The following is a 20,956-nucleotide window of genomic DNA, read 5'->3' as shown; positions in this document are numbered from 1 at the left end:
CCCAAAGTGCCTCAGACACGAGCAGGCTGGCAGACACTACATATGCTAAGCATTCATCCGCGCAAGCATATTCGGTGTATAAGCCGCAGGGGCGATTTTGGTCCGATTTTTAGCGAATAAAAGTGCGGCTTATACCCCGGAAAATACGGTACTCATATTGTGTGGCCCAAACTTAACCAAATCCGTCATACTGTTGATGCTGAATAATGGTCGTACCCTTGCCCTACATGTATACTGCCACCAGGGGAAAGAGCATTCAAAAAGCACCATAATCCAGTCATACATGTATAATGTATGAAGGGCACACCATCTGAATGTGTAATGTATGAAGGGCACACCATCTAGATAGGCAGAAATGCCTTTTGGGGTCCCGTACCCAAGAAGCGATCATTCAAAATTAGTACATGTACATGTACATTTACATGTGTGGCTACTGCTATCGCTGTAGTCGAGCTAACACCTCCTTAATGAACACCTGAACGTGATTGGGTGGAGAGTTTGGATAAATTGAATTTAGACAATTGATGCAGGACCGTTTGAATTATTGTGACAATCAGGAACAAGTTGATTTAACGTCACTAGAGACGAGCAATTAGAAGGAGGATGGGAGAATAACCGATGCAGTCGGGGTGTATTTTTTTGGAATGCCAATGGCTCAACAGAGTCCTGAATGTTGAAATAAGAAGAGAGGTGAAATATATTGGACACCAGAATGCAGAGTTTGCTAGTTGGGTATATTGATGCCAGAAGACAGAACACGCAGTTACAGTGCACAATTATACAAAAGCAAGTCATTTGTGAAAGAACAGAGAATAGACGGAAACGGTGGGGGTACGGAAAATGAGCATGCCAAGTCCTGAGAATTTTGGCTTTATTTGAAAACAAACTGGGTGTTGGAATGAAGAATTCGAAAAGCGCAAGCAAAGAGGGCATGCAATGGTGACAAATCCAGTCAAGGAAATAGGAAAAATCAAATCAAATAGCATGCCAAGTCCTGCTATGGTTGTGCCAAATCAGCAACTTATGCAACCATGCAACTGTGCTGACGTCACTGAAAACATGTACGCCTTGTGAAGTCGTATCACAGGCACATGTACTCGGACAGCCAACAGTAGCAGCCTAACACCAGGCATCGTATGAAAATGTCAAGCTACAGAACATGTACATACATGTCAGATAAACCTTGTAGAAAGGTCACTGTTTCCGAATACTAGTACTTAGTACGGTGTCCTCCACCTCGTTACATGCTGTCAACCAGCAACATGTACATGACATGTCAAGCTACAGTGTACACGTACGTGTATGTGTATGTGTATGTATGCAAAATGTCAAGCTACGTACATGTACAATGTATGTGTATGCAAAACATAATTATACCACAGCGTTCATGTATGTTGAAATTTACGTCGCGTACTTCTATGGAGTTTACAAGGGATGTGGAAATGAACACGGCCTTGCAGTAGCAAAACCAGGAAATCATTGGAAAAGTCAGCAAAAATTCCCAAAAAAACGCTGCTGGAATCCACACAAAAATGGCATAAAGTTTGGAGGTACAGAAGAAATGGGCTGGTTAACTCAAGCACTTTACAATTATTTCATGGAAAAAGTGGCTAGCCATGTTCAATAGGGATGTGACCGCCCAGGAAAGTTGGGGGGGGGGGGGGAGTTGGACGCGTGCTCTTGGACAAAATGAAACACATGAGAAGTATCAAGATCTTCACTGACATGAAGGGTGTGTAATCATGAATATGTACATGCAGTGTACCGTGGGTGCACTGTTGGTAGGCGTGTGCCTGATTGGATACTGGTTACCGTGAACAACAGCAACAATCATGGATAGGAAGGAAGGTAAAAATGTTACGAGTTATTGACATTGGGTCACCAATCGACTTCAAAGAACAAGCAATCAAACTTGGACTAGGCTTTGGCCTGTAATCTTAAAGCCACAACTTCCTTGACATCTGCGGGATCCCTGCTGTTTTCAACTATCATCATTCTCAGCTTAGGCTTAGTCTGTGGCAGGTCGTTGTCCGAGTCAGCTTCGTCCTTACCTCCGTTCGTGGCTGCGCTTCTTGTCCTGTCCAATTCCGTGATGGAGTAGGCGGCATTCGATGTCAGCGCACGTGATTCATTCGCCTTATCCAGGGCCTCGCTTGAACCTAGTTGGGCGTTATTTGCAGTGAGGTCAATCAGGGTGAGATTTCCAGATGCGTTCGCTTCCTCCAGCGCATCGCTTGAACCTAGTTGGGCGTTCTCTTGGGTGTGTGTGTTGCTTGGAAGTCGTTCAGAAGTTGCCCTGTCCAACCTATTCGACGCTTTCGGACTGGACACGAGGAAATCCCTGGCGCAGGTTGACAGCGGAATGATTGGCTTTACTTTGGTGGGCTTAAAGCGTTCCTCGGGAGCCACCGGTGGCAGAGAGACAAGACGAGGCGTTTCGCCTTCTTCTAGGGACGTCTTTCGGCTGCGCTGTTTCTCAGGCTTTGGCAGATTGTGATTCTCGTATCTGGGTCCGAGGGAGCATGATCGGTTTACCGTTGCTCTGCGCTGCTTGACCTCGTCCAGGTATGTCTGGACTTGATCTGGATGAGTGATCTCTTCGGGACATGCCACAGCATTTTCAGCCTTTCCAGCGAAACTGCGCCCTGACGGATCTTGCTGTGACCTCGAATCGCAGTGGTTGAGCAGTTCACTTGAAAGCGCTAAGGATGGCGCCATTACAATATATTGACTATCCTCGTCGATCATGTCACCGCCACCGCCTTCCCTGTCCACGTCCATGTACTCTATGTCCAGGACATTCTCCCCGCTGCCCTCCTCCCTTGCGTTAGCATCAGAGGGGAAGTGGGCGAACGCCACGTCCGCGGAGGCATTGGCTGTCACCACCGTACTGACTTTCTCCCTTGTAGCCTTGCTGGGGATAACAAGATGACCGCGCCATACTACAATGGCCAGCAAACCAATGGCGGTGGCCACGAATGTGACAATCATCGATACGCCAATCACCCATGCCTTCAGTCCGCCGGAAACTGCAATAGTGGAGACCAAAACAAGAAGTACACACATCATCATCATCTTTGTTGCCAAAAAAAAATAATAGTAAAATTAAAAAATAATAATAATAAACGGCATTATGCAGCTGTGTTAGCAGTAGATGCACAGTGTGACTGCCAGGCATCTCTGTCAGATGCCAACTGGCAATTCTCATGCAGAGACATACCAGTCCACACAGGGACATTGAAAAGAAGAAACCAGTCAGCAGCCGCACGACTACGACTTGTGGCATAGTGGATTGGATAAACATTCCGTACTAGACTGACTGGAATCATAATTATTTAAAAACAATCATACCTACATGCACAGCCCTTCCAGTCCCCATTTTGTTTCCTTTGGTGAACATGTGCAGGTGTGATGCCGAGACCCTTGGTCGGCTGAGCTTTACAGGTCCCACCCACTCCGTCCTGCTGGATATGTACTATTGTGTCGAGTTCTCCTCCTCATTTTAGTTCATCATCCGGTGAGTGCTCAATAGTAAAAAATAAATTAAAAAACGTGCACATCGGATTGTATTGTATTTTATTTGATCATTTTACTTGGGAAGTCGCAACCCACCCAAAGGTGCTCTTACAGCGTTCCCAAGGTACACCTACTGGATACAACCCACGGTTCTAATTTATTATCTTAGCTCTACAGCAAAAAAAACTATCACAATGCTACTTATTATGCCAGAAATTCACCAGTAGCAAGCGTGCAAAAATGCCTTGGATTGTACAGCCTTGTGCACGTTGCGTAGTTTCAAGTACTTTATCACACGTTTGCGCGCGTTGACATCACCAAGCAAGCTTGGCTAGTCTTCGCATAAGCCAAATGAACAAAAGAAATGAGGAACGAGCGAGGCCGATGAGGTGAACACACGCGTGCAACTGCAGAATAGGCAAAATGTATAATACCTGTAGTAGCCAGTGCAGGCTAAATTTTATTTTTCAAGGAAACCCTTCGAAAATGGTACCAATCGATTCAGCATGGCATTTTCATTCCTCCTGCGAAGTTTCAGCTGATTTGGAGTCATGACAAGGACGCTATGTAGGCCTTGGCGGATAATGCTCGAAAAGGTGGCAGATTCTGCTTTTTTTGCACCGAAATTGGCAGAACCATACAAACCTTATGGCGGGCAATTCCTCGAATTCTGCTCCATTTCTTTATCCACATACCAAACATGCATGAAACTTACCAGAAAAAGTACCGAATTCTGCCAATTTTTCTGCCGGCATTATCCGCCAAGGCCTAACGCTATGGCGATTTGAAGATCGAAAAACTTCAGTTTTGTTTGTCAAGAAGAAAGGCCATGATCGCACACAAATCATACAACCCGTGTGGCACAATAATTTTTGAACGAAGTTGATCCGCGGACCGCGTGCTTCGCGCATGCACGCATGCATACTTGCATGATACTGCACAGTGCAGAGGCTTTTTTGAACGCAGATATGTAGTTCTTCGTCTTCTTCGAAATGTCTTCCAAATGCGTGGTGCTGGTGTTGTTCTCAGCTTCGTCAAGGCAGAATGCAGCTGCATGTGATGCTCCTGTGTGTTCATGCATGTTCTCTTTTCGCGTCTCGACATTGTAGCGTCCAGACTCAGCTCGACTGGAGAAGATTGAGGAGACTATGCTTTGATCCACATGGAAAATCGATGAAATTTGGTAATTATCGTCGGGCGCTAAAAAGCGCTGGGGAGCATGGGGCTAAAACTTCGTAGCAGTCATCCCTACCATGACAGGCATCGACTGGTATATGTTCCATTCTGTTCCCAACCACTACGGGTCGTCTGCGAAGCTTTCTTCTTCGCCGATTCTCGGACAGATCGTACGTCTTCGCACTGTATCTCTCGTCTCCCTCAACGGATCAAAACACGGTTTTCGCCAGGACGAACACAAACCCCCAGATTTCGCGGCGGCAACATCTTCGAGTAGGAAAAAGCTAGCAGCTAACCAGGAATCACCAACAAACACGTGTAATACTCAGTGTGATTTGCGACAGCTGTCATTGTGCCGTCGCACCATGCATGTGCCATGCACGGGAATGGAACACGGATGAGTCGTTTTATTACGACAGCCTGCACTGGCTACCTGTAGTACAAGAGTCCTAAAAACACACGAAATGTCAACTATTTACTTCAACAAATATAACTGGAAACGGATGAATACAGAAGAATCAAGTACATGGTACTGGAAATTTGAAAAAATCGAAGTCATACTGTTAAATGTTATGCTGCTATTGCTCCATCATGCCAGTTCTGAGGAGAACTTCCACTATGTCAGCTTGTGGCTTGTAACATCAAGAACAACAGAAGATATGCCAGTTCCCACAGGTCCAGCAGCACCGTTTTCCTTGTGTTTGTCCTAGCTCATGACTAGTGGTTCTTGCTGGATGCAGGACTTCTACAAGTCATTTTTGCTTGAATGCTCGCCTTTGACATGCGATTTGAGGGCTCTCTTCAACGCCCGCAGTTAATGGGATTTCGGTCTTTGACGACTTTGTGGTCGGTTTGATCTACTCACCTTCCATCGCATAGGAGCTACATCTGCGCCTTGATCCTAGAGGGCGGTGGCGTTCCCACGGATGCGGAAAACTCGTGAATTTGTTTCCAATGATTGCAGTTCAGCTCTCCCAGCGATGCAGAGGAACAACACTCCTTTTAGTCGTGGGAGCTTATTTTGCTTTTCATTCTTTCTATGTGCATGTCATGCATTCTTGGTTGTTTGTTTTAGCTTTTCTTCCTTGCGCTGTTTCTATCACCTCGCTACTGTACTTAAATCTAGTGTCAATGTTCATTTGACTGCCTGTATTTCGCCTGACCATAAGGCTTGAAAGTATACAGTCTACTGGCGAAAACCTTCAAGATGTTGTTCAAGAGCCTGAGTTATTATTATTATTTATTCATATTTCACTAGGGCAGTCCCCACAGACTCAAGGCCTTCTTAAGGGATACCCTAAGAATGAAAGTAATGCATGGCGAAATAGGGATGGCGATGCAGTAGCGCGGATATCAGGTGAAGTGTGACCTTCTTTGTGCTATAGCCAACTTGCATTTCCTCTTGACAATACGAGTAGTGCAATTTAACCTTAATCTCAGTAAAGATACCGTTGTTTGGAGGCGGAGAAGTGAAGAGTTATAAGATTGATACCATTTTAGTCATAAGTACGCGTGCTCACCTGATTCGGGCAGCTTGTAGCAGACGGTTCCGTTACCATGGTAGCCCGCGTCACAGTGACAAGCATAGTTGCCAGGGTGATCTGTACACGTGGCGTACTCATCACAGTTGTGCGTTCTGTTGCTGCATTCGTCCACATTGTAGCAACTCGTGTTGCTCGCGTCATGTGGACTGTATCCATAGCGACAATAGCATCCGTAGCTACCGGGAACGTTGCGGCACTCGGATGCGGCGCCACAAGGCGATGAGCCGCACTCGTCGACGTCAGAACAGTAGAATCCGTTCCCTGCGTATGCTAAGATGCAGCTGCAAGTATAGCTAGCGTCCACATTTTGACAAATGGCATTCCTCGAGCAGGCGTGGCTGCCGTCAGAGCACTCATTGATATCGTGGCAATCCCCAGAGTGGTGTCGTCTGAAGCCAGGTTTGCACTCACAGACGAAGCCTACAGCGCCTGTGCCCGTGTATACATGTACTTGGTTGGTCCCACACGGCGGAGGGAGTGTCATATTCACATTCCGACATGCTTCGGTCCTGCCCGTACCGTTCAGAATGGCCCCAAAGCCGAGCAGACAGATACATGCGAAGCTGCCTTGGAAGTTCTTGCACGTGGAGTTCCCCACGGCCGAACACGGAGCGTCCCTGGTGCATTCGTCGATATCCAAGCACGTCTGGTCGGACTTGGTACTGTAGTATCCTTTTATACAATCACACCGATAACTCCCCACTGTATTCATGCACACAGACGTAGCCGCGTTGCATTGGTGCTGCGCATTCACGCATTCGTCCATATCCACGCAACAGTGGTCAAGGCGCTGAAAGCCAGTTGAGCATTTGCAGGAGACGTTCGGAGCGCAGCTCTGCGGCCGGGAACTTTGCGTCGCCGAAACGGGACTCCGTGGCAAGAAGAGTGATGAACAATTCGAATGACTGCTAGGCGATGGATCAGGACAAGAGCAGGACGGTACACTCTCGCATGTGAGTTGACATGAAGTTCCGTTGGGGTCCTCTACGCTTTGGCCGCAATCTGTAGCCATAGAGCGAAAAACATTGATGTGTTCATTAGTTGATAAAGGGGGGGGGGGGAGGGGGGGGGGGGGGGTGTCAACTGACAACCGCACTATTTAGTTGCTATTCACTCTTTGCGCATGCGCTAGATTCATTAGTTGAGGGGGAAAGTCTGAAGAAAAAATTGACTCGAAACAGGTGAAATTTTGCTTCAGAAGTAACTTCTAAATGCGTTGAGAGTGATGGTGGCGGGGAGGGGAGGGGGGGGGGGGTAAGAGTGTTAGCGGTGTAGGGGGTGGTGCAGTTGCTGCTGCTGCTGTTGCTGCTAATGGTGCAAGGAAATGTGATGGTGGTGCATGTCTCCCAACGCTCCCTCACTGTTTCCATTGTGCCTCGCAACGACCAGCAAGCAGGCCATGTGGAGCAAGTGGAGTACATATACATGTATGTGGAGCGTTTCACACATGCTACTCACAGACACAGTACGTTGCCAGGTCAGCCTTGATATCGTCCAGCGCAATGTTGCCCAATGCACCATCGTACGTACCCCTGAACCGCAACTGTAATTGTCACAATACACAACGCCAATGATAACACAATTTGAGAGCACGCTTGAGACTAGATTTGTTTTTTGAACTTTGTTTTACTTCGCAAAATCCAAACGGGGATTTCTTCAGAAGAGAGAGAGAGAGAAAAAAAGAAAAAGAAAAAAGTGTGTATGCACTGGAAATGATAGTCAGCTGGAAATCAATGGTACGAATCCATTGTCAAACATGACATTTGCCACTGTTGCATGTAGTCGAGCAATTGCGTAGGCTGCAGCCTTGAAGGTCTCCAGCGTTGTGCTGGAGCGGACGTCTCCAGGTAATCTGACCCATTTACCTGTAGCGTTGAAGGCGTACCGTAGATTAAAGCTGGTTTTCATCCTGAGGACGCCACCACCTTCAATTATCAATCATACATCCTCGATAGTAATGCAATGATGTTTGAGACGTTTTTTGCATTATCCGCGATAATGAGCATTCGTAAATCTAAAATCACGCATTCCATCTCTCTTGTTCTTTCTCATTCTCTCTCTCTTTCTCTTTCTCTTTCTCTCTCTCTTTCTTTCTCCCTCTCTCCCTCCCTCTGACTTTTCCTTCTTCCTGGTACTCTCACACCCTCTCACGCTCCCTGCCTCTCTTTCTCTTTCTCTTTATCTCTTTCTCTTTCTCTCTCTCTCTCTCTCTTCCTCTCTGTCTCTCTCTCTCTGTCGCTGTATCTCTCTCTGTCGCTGTCTCTCTCTCTCTCTCTCTCTCTCTCTCTCTTCCTCTCTGTCTCTTTCTCTCTCTCTCCCTCTCTCTCTCTCTCTCTCTCTCTCTCTCTCTCTCTCTCTCTCTCTCTCTCTCTCTCTCTCTCTCTCTCCTCTCTCTCTCTCTCTCTCTCTCTCTCTCTCTCTCTCTCTCTCTCTCTCTCTCTCTCTCTCTCTCTCTCTCTCTCTCTCTCTCTCTCTCTCTCTCTCTCTCTCTCTCTTCCTCTCTGTCTCTCTCTCTCTGTCGCTGTATCTCTCTCTGTCGCTGTCTCTCTCTCTCTCTCTCTCTCTCTCTCTCCTCCTCTCTCTCTCTATCTCTCTCTCTCTCTCTCTCTCTCTTCCTCTCTGTCTCTCTCTCTGTCGCTGTCTCTCTCTCTCTCTCTCTCTCTCTCTCTCTCTCTCTCTCTCTCTCTCTCTCTCTCTCTATCTCTATCTCTATCTCTCTCTGTCGCTGTCTCTCTCTCTCTCTCTCTCTCTCTCTCTCTCTCTCTCTCTCTCTCTCTCTCTCTCTCTCTCTCTCTCTCTCTCTCTCTCTCTCTCTCTCTCTCTCTCTCTCTCTCTCCATCACTCATCCTCATTGATCCTCTACCGGTAATCCATTCCCAGTCAGTAAGAAAGCATTATTCTACATATCCTGTAATTACGCTAACAGTTGGCGAAACGGGATGACTTTAGCTGTGCCTTTGAGTTGCGTCCGTGCATGTCTGTAGAAACCGTACCTGATATGGTGAGGAAGCGGGGATGGTGACTTTGGCAGTCCTCCATGCTGAGCCTTGATCACCTGTCTTGCTCCACAGGCGCGTGATGTGGCCTGAAACGTTCATGTCCAGTGACAGATTGCCGGTGCCACTTCCGAACACAGACATGCGGTAGGAGAACTGCATCTTCCCACCCTTGCGACTCGATGGCAAGTACGTTGGGCTCAGGAGACTGGCCTGATTGCGTATTGCTCCTCCACTCCCACTCACATTCAAATACATATAGTAACCTGGTGGGGAAGGATAACAATCAAAATCCAGTCATTGATGAAAACAACAGATGCTGCCTGGCACTACACTGACGGAGTGATGACCAATACTTTTCAGGAATTGCAAAACATTGGTTGGTTGGTTGATCGTTATTGGTATTCACACATATCCGCCGGATGAGTACGCGTGGACCATGCAACATGGGGACCCACTAATACAAACCAGCATAATAATAATGTTCCCTCAGCAATAAAAGCAAGCAAAGATAAAATAATGAGAGCCCCGTCAGCGAAAACAAAGTGAAAGGGATTAGGACACAGGCAACGAAAATAGTTCCAAAGCATAGCAGGGGGATAGCATGTGTGCGCACGGGTACGACAGTTAATACGGCAACGCAGCAGCACGGAAAATACAAAAGTGCCACGGCAGCAGCCAAGAGTGATCAAACACTAAAAAAGCAGATTCCATGATTTTTTTTTGTATTGTCGTCGCAGGTAAACATTTCCGGCGAGAATGCATGCGTACACGCGAGTGGGCAGGCAAGCATGTTAGGGATAGGTCTATTATTATGGCCAAGCTAGTTGACAGTACTATTACACAATGAACTCCATCGGTGTCTATCATCTGCTACCACCCGACGGTTTTTGGTGTGATTTAATTCGCACAATATACTGGAACTAGGCCCAAAGATATAGAGGCGAATGGACTAGTCGCATTTAGAAAAGAAAGACCGAAACACCTTCAGGCTCCTTAAGTACAGTTCTTACAGATTGCAAAGCGACAGAAGAACACTATCACCCCACAATGCGGAATACGTCCTGAAGGACGTAGTAGGCGACGTTGGCACTGAACTTACCAGAGGAGTTCTTGAAGGTTGCGTCATGTGCTGTTCCCGTGCCGTTAGTTGATGGGCTTCCGTTTGTGATGTTCCACAGCAAGTCACCAGATCCGCTATACCAACCCATGGGATCACCCATCTCGAAGTCTGTCGGTTGCACGACGCATGCTGCGGGTGACAATACATGGGTACTTCTCTGATTAGTGCACGAAGTTTGTCTCCTGAATACTCATTGGTCCCAAATAGTCAATTTGTACGAAGAGGGATGTAGCAACAACAAAAAGCGCTGCCTCTGTACTGGAAAAAAACTAAAGTTGGTATTTGATAAATTTAACAACCATAATATAATATAGCTATGAATAGGATGAAGGCCGCAGACATCACGCAACTACGTTACTTGTTTGACATGTATTTACTGTGTATTTTATAACAAAAATACATGTGTTGATTGTAAGAAGTCAGCTGTGTATCTACACTTGTTATCTCGTCCTGACTGTCTTAGTGTGTATGATGACTCTCATTTTTCTGTACTGTGTCGTGCGCGTTATGTCCTACAGTTGAAAGTCCTTAAGGCAGTTTGTATACGTATTCATAAGCCTGTTTTGTGTAAGCAGAAGGAGCACGTTGTCGCACTGAAGTTGTATTCGTAGGTTGACACGTCGTTTAGTGCCTTCTCGCCTTTGGTTACGTAATCTTGTTACCTTTTTGCGTTTCCTCTAGTGGTTTTATTGCACTTGTATCTTGTTGTTATTTCTAACACCTTTCTATTTACAGTACTTAACTTCAGTTTCTTTGGTTGTATCCTTAGTTCCGTATTTTTCCCACTGATGATAGGCACAAGAAAATCGATTATGGGTTTTCAATAATATTTTTGTTATGAAATACACAGTAAATACATGTCAAAACAAGTAACGTAGTTGCGTGATGTATGCGGCCTTCATCCTATTCATAGCTACATTGTATATTAAAAATATTATCTCCACGTAGATTAATCATGTATATCATCATCTTAATCCACCACATGCCCTCTCTGCACCACCCCTGCTGCATCATATACATGTACTTCAATCAACAAACTTGTGGAAGGTATTAACTGATTTCCTGGTAGTCATACATGTGCATGTACATGTACATCATCTTGATTCCAGGAAGGTTCGATTACGACCAAAACTTTTGAATAGTTGAAATCATATCGAAGTATTGCTGGACAGCAGCCATTGTAAATGCTGTGGCAAGCAGTGTAAACTATACAACTCTACGCACGGCTAGTGTCCATCTCAGTGCCGTGAACCTGCAGTGATCCTACTGAGTCTGTATAATCATTACTATATCATTCGGTTCATGTAATTGTGTTGATGCTTCACAAATGTGTTAATTCGCCCGTGCAAGAGGCTCAAGCTTCAAAAAGATACAAAACACTGCAGAACAGGATGAGTGTGTAGTTCAAGCACAGTGCAGTACTCACGTGATTCCGGGCCTGAAACAAAACAGAAAGAAAAACAACTATTGAGCATAACAAGAGAATGATACACAAGTACTGTATACAAACTTTCAGAGTAAAATAAAAAATAAATAAATTTCACGGTTCGCGCGAGACTCGGCTGGAAGCCCAGTTTTCCGCATCCGTCATTGGAACGCAGAGTAAAAATTATATTCTTGTAAAACGTGTTGTATTTGAACAGGCAGCGAGGTGACAAAAGTTCTCAAGGATTCAATAAACAGAATCAGCTGAAGCGTCATGTTTCATGTCCATTACACATGTAGTTATATATTTATCCATCACCACTTTCTTTAGAATCTGTTCGTGAAATCTCAATAAACCCTTCATAACATGACGCTCCAGCTGGTTCTATTTATTGCCATTCTTAAACCTGTTATGCTTCATTTAAATTGGGAATTAACATAGACATAAGGTTGATAACAGTGGAGTCACTGGAGACGTAAAAAAGGTGAAGGAAAGTGCGGAAAAGTAGAGAAAAGAAAGAGCATAGTAAAGAAACTTTCAAACCCTTCCCAGGCGTTAATGTATGCTGCAAGGCGTGAGATTTGAAATCAAAATACTGGGTTTGAACCCCTTTCTTCTGGCGATGATAATACCCACAGAAGTGCTCCTGTCTCTTAGCCATCGGAAACAGTCTGCATAAATGGTTTGACATAAAACAGCGGGTCCCTGGCAACCTACATATGCATGCTCGGTTGTGCCGAAATGGAATAGACAACACCGTTACCTAGTAAATGCGGTTGCCTCTTCATGAAACCGAGATTACGCTGTGTATTGTAGCTATTGTTTGTGTGCACACAATGTCCTGTGACGGAAAGATCCATCTTTATAAACTCTAAGTTTTTCCTTTACCTTGTTTATTTAAAATGACCCTACAACTCACCCTTTTTCTGATGAGTTCTTAGTAGGCGATACAGCTGTCAGAAGGATTGAAACTTCAGTGCCCAAAGTAACCTCTTGTTGCTGTTGTAGGAAAGTGAGTGTATATCATGTACATGTATGTGGCCGGCAACAGAGCGCAGTGTGGTGGTGGTGAATGTCTACGCAGAAACTGTCAATGGCCAAACGCTGCTACATACACTCTGGTTTATTATAACGTTTAGCACTACAGTGAAATAACCTGTCTAAGACGACCGCTCAAGGGACCTTCAAAACGTGGTTTCTGTTACCAGGTGGTCTCCTTATCCAGGGTCATTTGACTGGAAATAGCTTTCCTTGGTGCTGGTTTCAGTGGTCTTTTAGAACAGGTGGTCGCCTTATCCGAGTGGTCGCCTTGACATATTTTACTGTATTATGAATATGCTCTTTGTTCGCATTCCGGTGTCTCAGCAAGATGCTGACTGGCTTGGATGAGAAGGGAAACAGAGAGAAATGTCATCAATAAAGTAAGTTCTAGATCCCTACGAAGTAGACCGACTCGTGTACATGTACGTGAGTCTTCCAAGAACACGTGACGTGCACGTGCTATTTAGCGTGTACTGGTCCTATTTTCTGGGCTAAGCATTCGAGTAAAGAAACATCAGGTTGATGAGAGACAACGTTTACTACGGGAATCAATAGGAGCTTTCCTATTGCATAAACGTCCCGAGGCTTTTCTTTTTCTAAATACGTCGAAGTACATGTAATATTATTCCGTCTACTCGCATTTTTTTAAGAAGAAGGGAGATGAGAATCGTAGGAAGAGGGAAGAAAAGTGACAGGGCAGCACAACAATGGGAAGAGTAAGGGGCTCCAAGAAGGAACCTGTGCCAATGAACCAAGCCAGCATGGCTGACCTGTGGTCTCGCCGTGACGGCGAACATCCCTAATCATGAACTGAGAGATTATAGTATAGTTTACATTCATAATTCCGCAAAATAAAATGAGGGAAAACCAAGAGGCGTATACGGCCAACAACGTGGGTACTGGGTGGAGTGGATCCTATACTTGACGCGACCTCTGTATGCGACACACGACTGCAGACTGAGGAGGGAGTCTTTTGAGAGCGATCTTCACGGGCACATCACCTATTTGTGAGTTTGCATTTGTATTGCATTTTCATCCGTTGTGTTTCCTTTGCCCGTAAAGGAGGCTGGAGAGTGTTCCTACTATTCCCTGTTTGCATGTATTTAACACAGCAACACAGTTGTTTGATAAGACACGCGCGTCCGGTGTGCATGGCAGCGGATAGCACCTATTTACGTTCTTGTCCCTTGGCTTCCAGGGATCACCAGTGTGAATACCCAAAAGCCGATGCTAACGAAAAAACTCATCTACCCAAAGCATGCACATGTAGTAGCATGTGTGTGGAAGTCGCTGACCCAATGTACGCAAATGAACGCAAAATTTTGTTCGAGGCCGATGCGGAGGATTCTACACGTAGCTGGCTGTCCGGAAGGAAGGAACACGACTGATGTGGTAGCATATGTTTGCGTAGTCCTCCATACTGGCACTTAGCAGTACTACTGGCGGCTGGAGACCAGATTCGATTCCACGCTGAATCCAACCTAGTGTTTTGCATTGACAGGTGGCGGCTTGTCTCACGATCGGACATAATCACAGCTTATGCAGTATGTGGAAAAACAGGCGATCAGTGAATGGATGTGAATGAGTGTGAACTTATAGAGGGTCAGTGGTTAGGTTATTTTACTTCGCTGAACCACGGGAAGTGTTGGAATTTGTTTCACTTACTGGAAGAATGCACGGGGGTGAATCCAAACCAGAACAGAAGTAGGACACATCCAGCAGCAAGACGAGCGTGCTTGCGTCTAGCAGCCCACGCCATTTGAGATGCTTATGAAGAACCCCCGCCGTTATTGATACACGTAATCCCGGAACGGAGTGGTGATCAAACCCTGCAACGAAAGAGGACAGTTTCACTTGAAGTGCACACAAATTGGTGACTTTTTTCTCCATCAACCACCACCCCACAACTACGCTCTCCAGCCGACCTCGACACGTTGCCACAGCACACCACCCGCAAAGCCACACACCCATTGGTGCACAGTTCCTCGCACCCGAAACAGCCATGTGAAGGACCTGAGTACTGAAGGATGTGTGGCGTTTTCCTTGATGGTGTGCTGTGGCACTGCAACGTGTCGAGGTGGGCTGGCGAGCGCAGTTGTGGAGTTGTGATTTGATGGAGGAAACAATTCTGTTCAAGATAGAATGCTGCTGCTGCTTGCCCTTGTCTAAAAATTGCCGACAACCATAGAACTAGAGGTTTTTTTTATACTTTATTTAAATTCGCAAATCCAAACGAGCACAAATGCTCGTTCTCACTAGGGTAGTGCAATGTACATCTATGTTACGAATGGGCCATGCACAAAACGTGGCGTACGTGACGTTTTCGTCCGGATAGCAATGACAACATGGAACGTGACGGGAAAATCGGGCCCCGTGATACGAAAACGTACACGACGTATCCAGACCCCTGTACAGTGCCGAGGTTCGTTCTGTCGTTCCCGGCAGTTTGTGTCCAAAAGAAGCGGTGCGCACAGCTGTACGAAACGCGTATACGAGGCTGTGTGAATGCACCTGCATGAAAACGACGTCTGCCAGTACGTCGTATTCCAAAACGTGATGCGCATTGTAACGTAGTATGAATAGCCTATTAATTATTAAGCACTGCGTAGTCCCAAGACTTCTCTTGAACACATACACATACGCTGATTCAATATGTGCTCCGAAATGAGAGAATGCAGCGTAAAACTTGAGCATGGCCGCAAACAAAGCACAGTCACGTCACATCTTCAGTACGTTCGACTCCACAAGCTCTTCTAACCTTCGCAGCAATGAATAATACTGTAAACCTGGTTTAAGCGGCCACCCCGCGGTGCAAGCTAAAGCGGTCGTTAAAGCCAGGTGGTCTTTAGAACCAGGTCCCACAGTGTCTGTGTAAAACTGTCGGTGCATGGAAAAACGGCCGTTAAGAGCAGGTGGTCGCTAAACCCAGAGGCCGCTTACAGCAGGTTTTACTGTAGTGGTCTTCAAAGTTGATCAGGGTTCATTATACCGAATTTGAAGGAGGTTATCAGGATGACGACGGCAGTGATTCGACTTCTTTTCGTAATTTCAATACCATCACGTACAAAGGTTATGAGCTGAAGTTCGTGCTATACATTGACCACGAACCAGTCAACCGTCCATCATCAGCAAAGCGTCGCATCCTTAGGCAAGGCATGTGTCGCTTTACTGATGGTGTGCTGTGGCTACGGGTCGAGTTCGGCTGGGGAGCGTAGGTGTGGGATGGTGGTTGATGGAGAGAAAAAGTCTGCATAAGGCCGACTGCTGGTGCTTCTCCGAACTCAACAATGGCATTCCTGGGGCCTAAATTTCACGTTTTGCTGAAAATGATCTCAACCAAAAGGCGCCTTGCTTGACAGACTTCAAGCTGAATTTTTCGTACACAGCTGTTGTCTGCTTCGGTGATATGACACCTTGGTGCATGTACTTAGAGTACACAGGATAAGATTATGGTATTACCAGTTGTCTGGTGATTGACTAAGCACAGACAATGGTGGGACTGCTGTCGACGTGTACACCACAGACTAGCATACTACCTGATGGCCTAACTCTTGCTTCTTTCTTTCTTTTACCCCCCCCCCCGGTCAGTGTTGTGTGCAAGGATACCGAGACCTTTGGTCGGAGGAGTCCACAACGCCCCACCTACACAGCTGCGCTAGTGGATTCTAGTAGCCAGCCCAGACTCAATAGTTGTTTTTTCTGTCAACCCACAACTTTTGTGTTCTATTCGTTTCTTCGTTCTCCCTTCTTGCAACTTTGTTATCTTTCTTGTTCTTATTGTCGTCTCGAGCCGGGTTTGTGTTCTGCTGTACAGGAAACACAATTACTAGTTACAACGAATGTGGTGTTCTGTGTGTTGTTTGGTACACAGTGTATCCAATAAACACATAGGCTCAAAGGAGGTTTACGGATTTATCGCAAATCAGACGTTCTCAGAGTTACTTGTATAATGCAATCATCAGCCGACTTATGACTTCAGCGGGACTTGCACGATATTTATTTTATTTCCTTATTTCATTCCAAGCAGTACATGGCTGGGGTAGCGAATGACCACTTTGCGTGGCGATTGCAATATAAAGCATAATGAACAATACAATTGTACAAATATTGCCATGATGGGCGTGTAGATGGTCACTCGGGTGAGTGAGCTATAAGCGCAGAAAGTAGATATTTTTATGGATATCCAATATACGCAGTCTCAGGACAGCTACAGTAGCAGTTTCGATCTTGTTAGATCTCGACAGCCGAGCTCAGGGTCACTGTCAGAACCGATGGTAATGGGGTAAAGTTGAATGCATTAGTTTAAGATCATCATTTTCCAAAGACCTGTGATAACTGTACAAAGTCTCACCTTCTCACCAGCCTCCAGCACGCGTCTGCAGAATCTTTCTCGCGCACACTCTGCTTCTCCTTCACAACACATGAGCCAGACTGACTGTGGTTGGACAAGTTGCGCTTACTAAACACAGCGACGCGAATTTGCGCTCAAACCGTGTCTCCTTGCTGGTCAAGACGAACAGAAAACGCTTGGCGCTTGCTCTGAAGATAGAGTGTATAAAACAGAGGCGAGCAGGATGCAACAGAGCGCAACTAGGTCTTGATCGGCACAACATCACGCAAGGACAAGTCACTGGCCCGCAGCGAACTTCTGTCGCAACAGCTGGGAATTTCTGCGGGCCTGGCACAATTCGGAAGAATATTCCCAGCCGGCGAGGCATTTTTTCGAGCACCTTTTCTCCACACTTGCAGTTGACGACGGTCAGACGGCTTTCCGATCTCCGCTCTATCCAGTATCCACACTCAAAGTTGCTGCACGCCGTATTGCAGGCAAGGGCTCGAGTTAGAATCTCATCTTCGAGTTACCAGGGCTGAGTAAGGCCACACTGTCACTGCTGCAGTGATGCTGTCAACATGAGACTGATATTTCAATATGCACAGGCCATTTGCCTAAATATAATTTTTTATGTAAACGTTATGCAGCAGGCCCTATCCGTGATATCCTAAAAATGGTAGTGATGTCCACTGGCGCCTTGGCGGGAAAGTAGTGCATGCATAATCTGCATGAGGTGGAATGCTGGTGACTGGTGCTGTGGTCATTGACTGCCTCAGCCATGTAATGCTAGGAATAAAATTGTAAAAAATTCACAGTTTGCGTCAGACTCGTCTAGCTAAAAATAAACTAAAATGCGTTTGTTGACTGAGGCAATGTCAAGCGCATTCACAGGTTAAAACCAGATGAATTCTGGCTATGAGCAAACTAAGGAGCCGAGCTGTGACAGGATTCCTCGCCAGCATCATAATCTACGATGTGCTGTTTAAAATACCACAACCGCCAAATCCTTGCACCACACACAGCTATTTTGCGATACCACGATACCAAGAGCCCTTGTTTATGGACTTCAGATTATTATCTCTCCTTTATTCACTTCTTCCGAAGGCGATAAGCCAGACCCACCGGGAAATATTTCCATGGGTGGGCCAGCAAAAAAGAAAGTTAAAAAACAAAAACAAAAATAAATAAATAAATAAAACCTAAAAACCAAAGGGACAAGAACTAGTTGAAGGAAGAGGAAGAAAGGAAAGAAACTCAATCCGAACTCCAACATCAAAACAATAATAAAGAATTTGCAGTGACAGGCAAAATACATCAACCAATGAAGGGAGTAGTAACAAAGGAAATATCAGTCTTTATCAGTCGTTATTCAAGTCTCTTAGTTATTGAACATGCAAACGCAGCAGAGGTGCATCTACATGTTAAGGATAGTTCTTAGTATTTTAATCGAACCTTGTATAGCCTCCTGTTGTTATTATTATGTCTCCTTTATTCACTTCTTTCGAAGGCGATAAGCCAGACCCACCGGGAAATATTTCCATAGGTGGGACAGCAAAAATAAAGTGAAAAAATAAAAAAGCTAAAAACCAAAGGGACAAGAAATAGGGGAAGGAAGAGGAAGAAAGGAAAGAAACTCAATCCGAACTCCAACATCAAAATAATAATAAAGAATTTGCAGCGACAGGCAAAGTACATCAACCAATGAAGGGAGTAACAAAGGAAATATCAGTCTTTATCAGTCGTTATTCAGGTCTCTTAGCTATTGAACATGCAAACGCAGCAGAGGTGCATCTACATGTTAAGGATAGTTCTTAGTATTTTAATCGAACCTTGGATAGCCTCCTGTTGCACAATAGCCAGATCTCCTCCCTGCACAGTCCGAAGGCATTGAGGAGTCTCTCCCACCAAGCCTCCCAGGGCACCGACAACCACAGGGACCACGTCAACCTGGGTGAGGGACCAAATCCTGGAAATCTCCCGCTTCAAGTCATAATATTTCGAGCGCTTTTCAGCCATTTTCTTATTGATGTTGTTCTCACCAGGAACGCTGATGTCTATAATGTAGGCGACGCGTTCCTTGTCATCAACAAGGAGCAGATCGGGCCTGTTTGCTGATAGTTTCAGGTCAGTTGGGACCGAATACTCCCAATAGAGGCGATACCGATCACTTTTGACCAATGCTTTAAGCTGGTGGTCGAAGCGTGAAGCACCAGTAGGTAGATCTCGTGCTTTACACATTTCGAAGTGCACATACTTTACTATCCGGTTATGTCGTTCAATGTAACTGGTCCGAGCAAGAACTGGGCAGGCACTGACAATGTGGTCAATTGTTTCTAAGCTGCCCTGGCAAAGCCTGCAATTGGCATCAGTTCGAGCAATTGACTTCATTATGGCGTATTGGTAATTTTTCGTTTTGAGGGATTGGTCTTGTGCTGCCATAATCATGCCTTCAGTTGAAGGTTTCAGTGTCCTTGATTTCAACCACATGAAGGTAAGCTCCTTATCTAGGTGATTCTCCTCCAATCGGCTCCAATACCTCACATGCAGCGGCATAGTGGAAAGTGTTTTAGATTTTCGATCGGCACACGCTTGTTTAATGGTATGCTTATTGGGTAAAGCTGGTCCAGCTGCTGGCAGATCCAAACTCGACAGGAACTTAGGGGCCTTTGCAGTTATTGAGTGGCTTTTTGTTGTAGGTTTTTGTTGATGATACTGATAAAGCAGGCTTATTCTGTCTATTGGGCTGGTACTCATGTAGCGGGCCAGGCCACACATGCTCCGGCCGTGCATATCCTCACAAGAGGCTTGGTCCTCACAAGAGACCAAGCCCCGGCCTCCATCTCCCCTCTTCATGTAGAGCCTGTTGACTGAGGCTTTGGGGTGGTGAAATTATTATTATTATTATTATTATTATTAAGTGGTTTGAGGGAAAGAGACAAACGGGAAAAGTCTGAGGAAAAAATTGACTGTCACCACCAGGACTCAAACCAGGGACCTTCGCTTGTAGCCAGCGATGCTCTAACCACTGAGCTATGGTGTAGTCGTCATCCCAGCAGAGGCCTTCAACATTTTCTTCAGACTTCGTAACTCACACTTCCTGTGAATCCACACAGGCGGGTGGGACGCAGCCCTCACTGTAACCCACACACTTCACGTACAAACTAGCACGCGGGGAGCCCCAAGTCATAAAATATTAACTGGTTTGAGGGAAAGAGACAAGCGGGAAAAGTCTGAAGAAAAAATTGACTGTCACTACGAGGACTCGAACCAGGGACCTTCGTTTGTAGCCAGCGATGCTCTAACCACTGAGCTATGGTGTAGTCGTCATCCCAGCAGAGGCCGTTCAACATTTTCTTCAGACTTCGTAACTCACACTTCCTGTGAATCCACACAGGCGGTTGGGACGCAGCCCTCACTGTAACCCACACACTTCACGTACAAACTAGCACGCGGGGAGCCCCAAGTGATAAAATATTAACTGGTTTGAGGGAAAGAGACAAACGGGAAAAGTCTGAAGAAAAAATTGACTGTCACCACCAGGACTCGAACCAGGGACCTTCGCTTGTAGCCAGCGATGCTCTAACCACTGAGCTATGGTGTAGTCGTCATCCCAGCAGAGGCCGTTCAACATTTTCTTCAGACTTCGTAACTCTCACTTCCTGTGAATCCACACAGGTGGGTGGGACGCGTCCCTCACTGTAACCCACACACTTCACGTACAAACTAGCACGTGGGGAGCCCCAAGTCACAAACTATTAACTGGTTTGAGGGAAAGAGACCAACGGGAAATTATAATTATTA

At 45.8% G+C, this 20,956-nt stretch overlaps 1 protein-coding gene and 1 long non-coding RNA gene across 2 annotated transcripts; both read right to left on the bottom strand.

The window, feature by feature from the left end:
- Positions 1-490: 490 nt before the first annotated feature.
- LOC135825594 (uncharacterized) lies at positions 491-10,638 on the bottom strand. The gene is made up of 5 exons (XM_065338201.1): positions 10,335-10,638; positions 9,230-9,498; positions 7,695-7,779; positions 6,213-7,238; positions 491-3,029 (listed from the first exon to the last, which is right to left on the bottom strand). The coding sequence occupies exons 1-5, from the start codon at positions 10,453-10,455 to the stop codon at positions 1,918-1,920; spliced, it is 2,613 nt and encodes an 870-aa protein (XP_065194273.1). The 5' UTR covers positions 10,456-10,638; the 3' UTR covers positions 491-1,917.
- A 128-nt stretch (positions 10,639-10,766) lies between these two features.
- Positions 10,767-17,673, bottom strand: LOC135825593 (uncharacterized). The gene is made up of 3 exons (XR_010555090.1): positions 17,174-17,673; positions 14,488-14,651; positions 10,767-11,793 (listed from the first exon to the last, which is right to left on the bottom strand). It is a non-coding gene; the product is annotated as an uncharacterized LOC135825593 (long non-coding RNA).
- Positions 17,674-20,956: the final 3,283 nt, after the last annotated feature.

The sequence above is a fragment of the Sycon ciliatum genome, chromosome 10 (genome assembly GCF_964019385.1).
Source record: "Sycon ciliatum chromosome 10, ocSycCili1.1, whole genome shotgun sequence".
NCBI lineage: Eukaryota > Metazoa > Porifera > Calcarea > Leucosolenida > Sycettidae > Sycon > Sycon ciliatum.
This window is presented reverse-complemented; position numbering and strand designations above follow the sequence as displayed.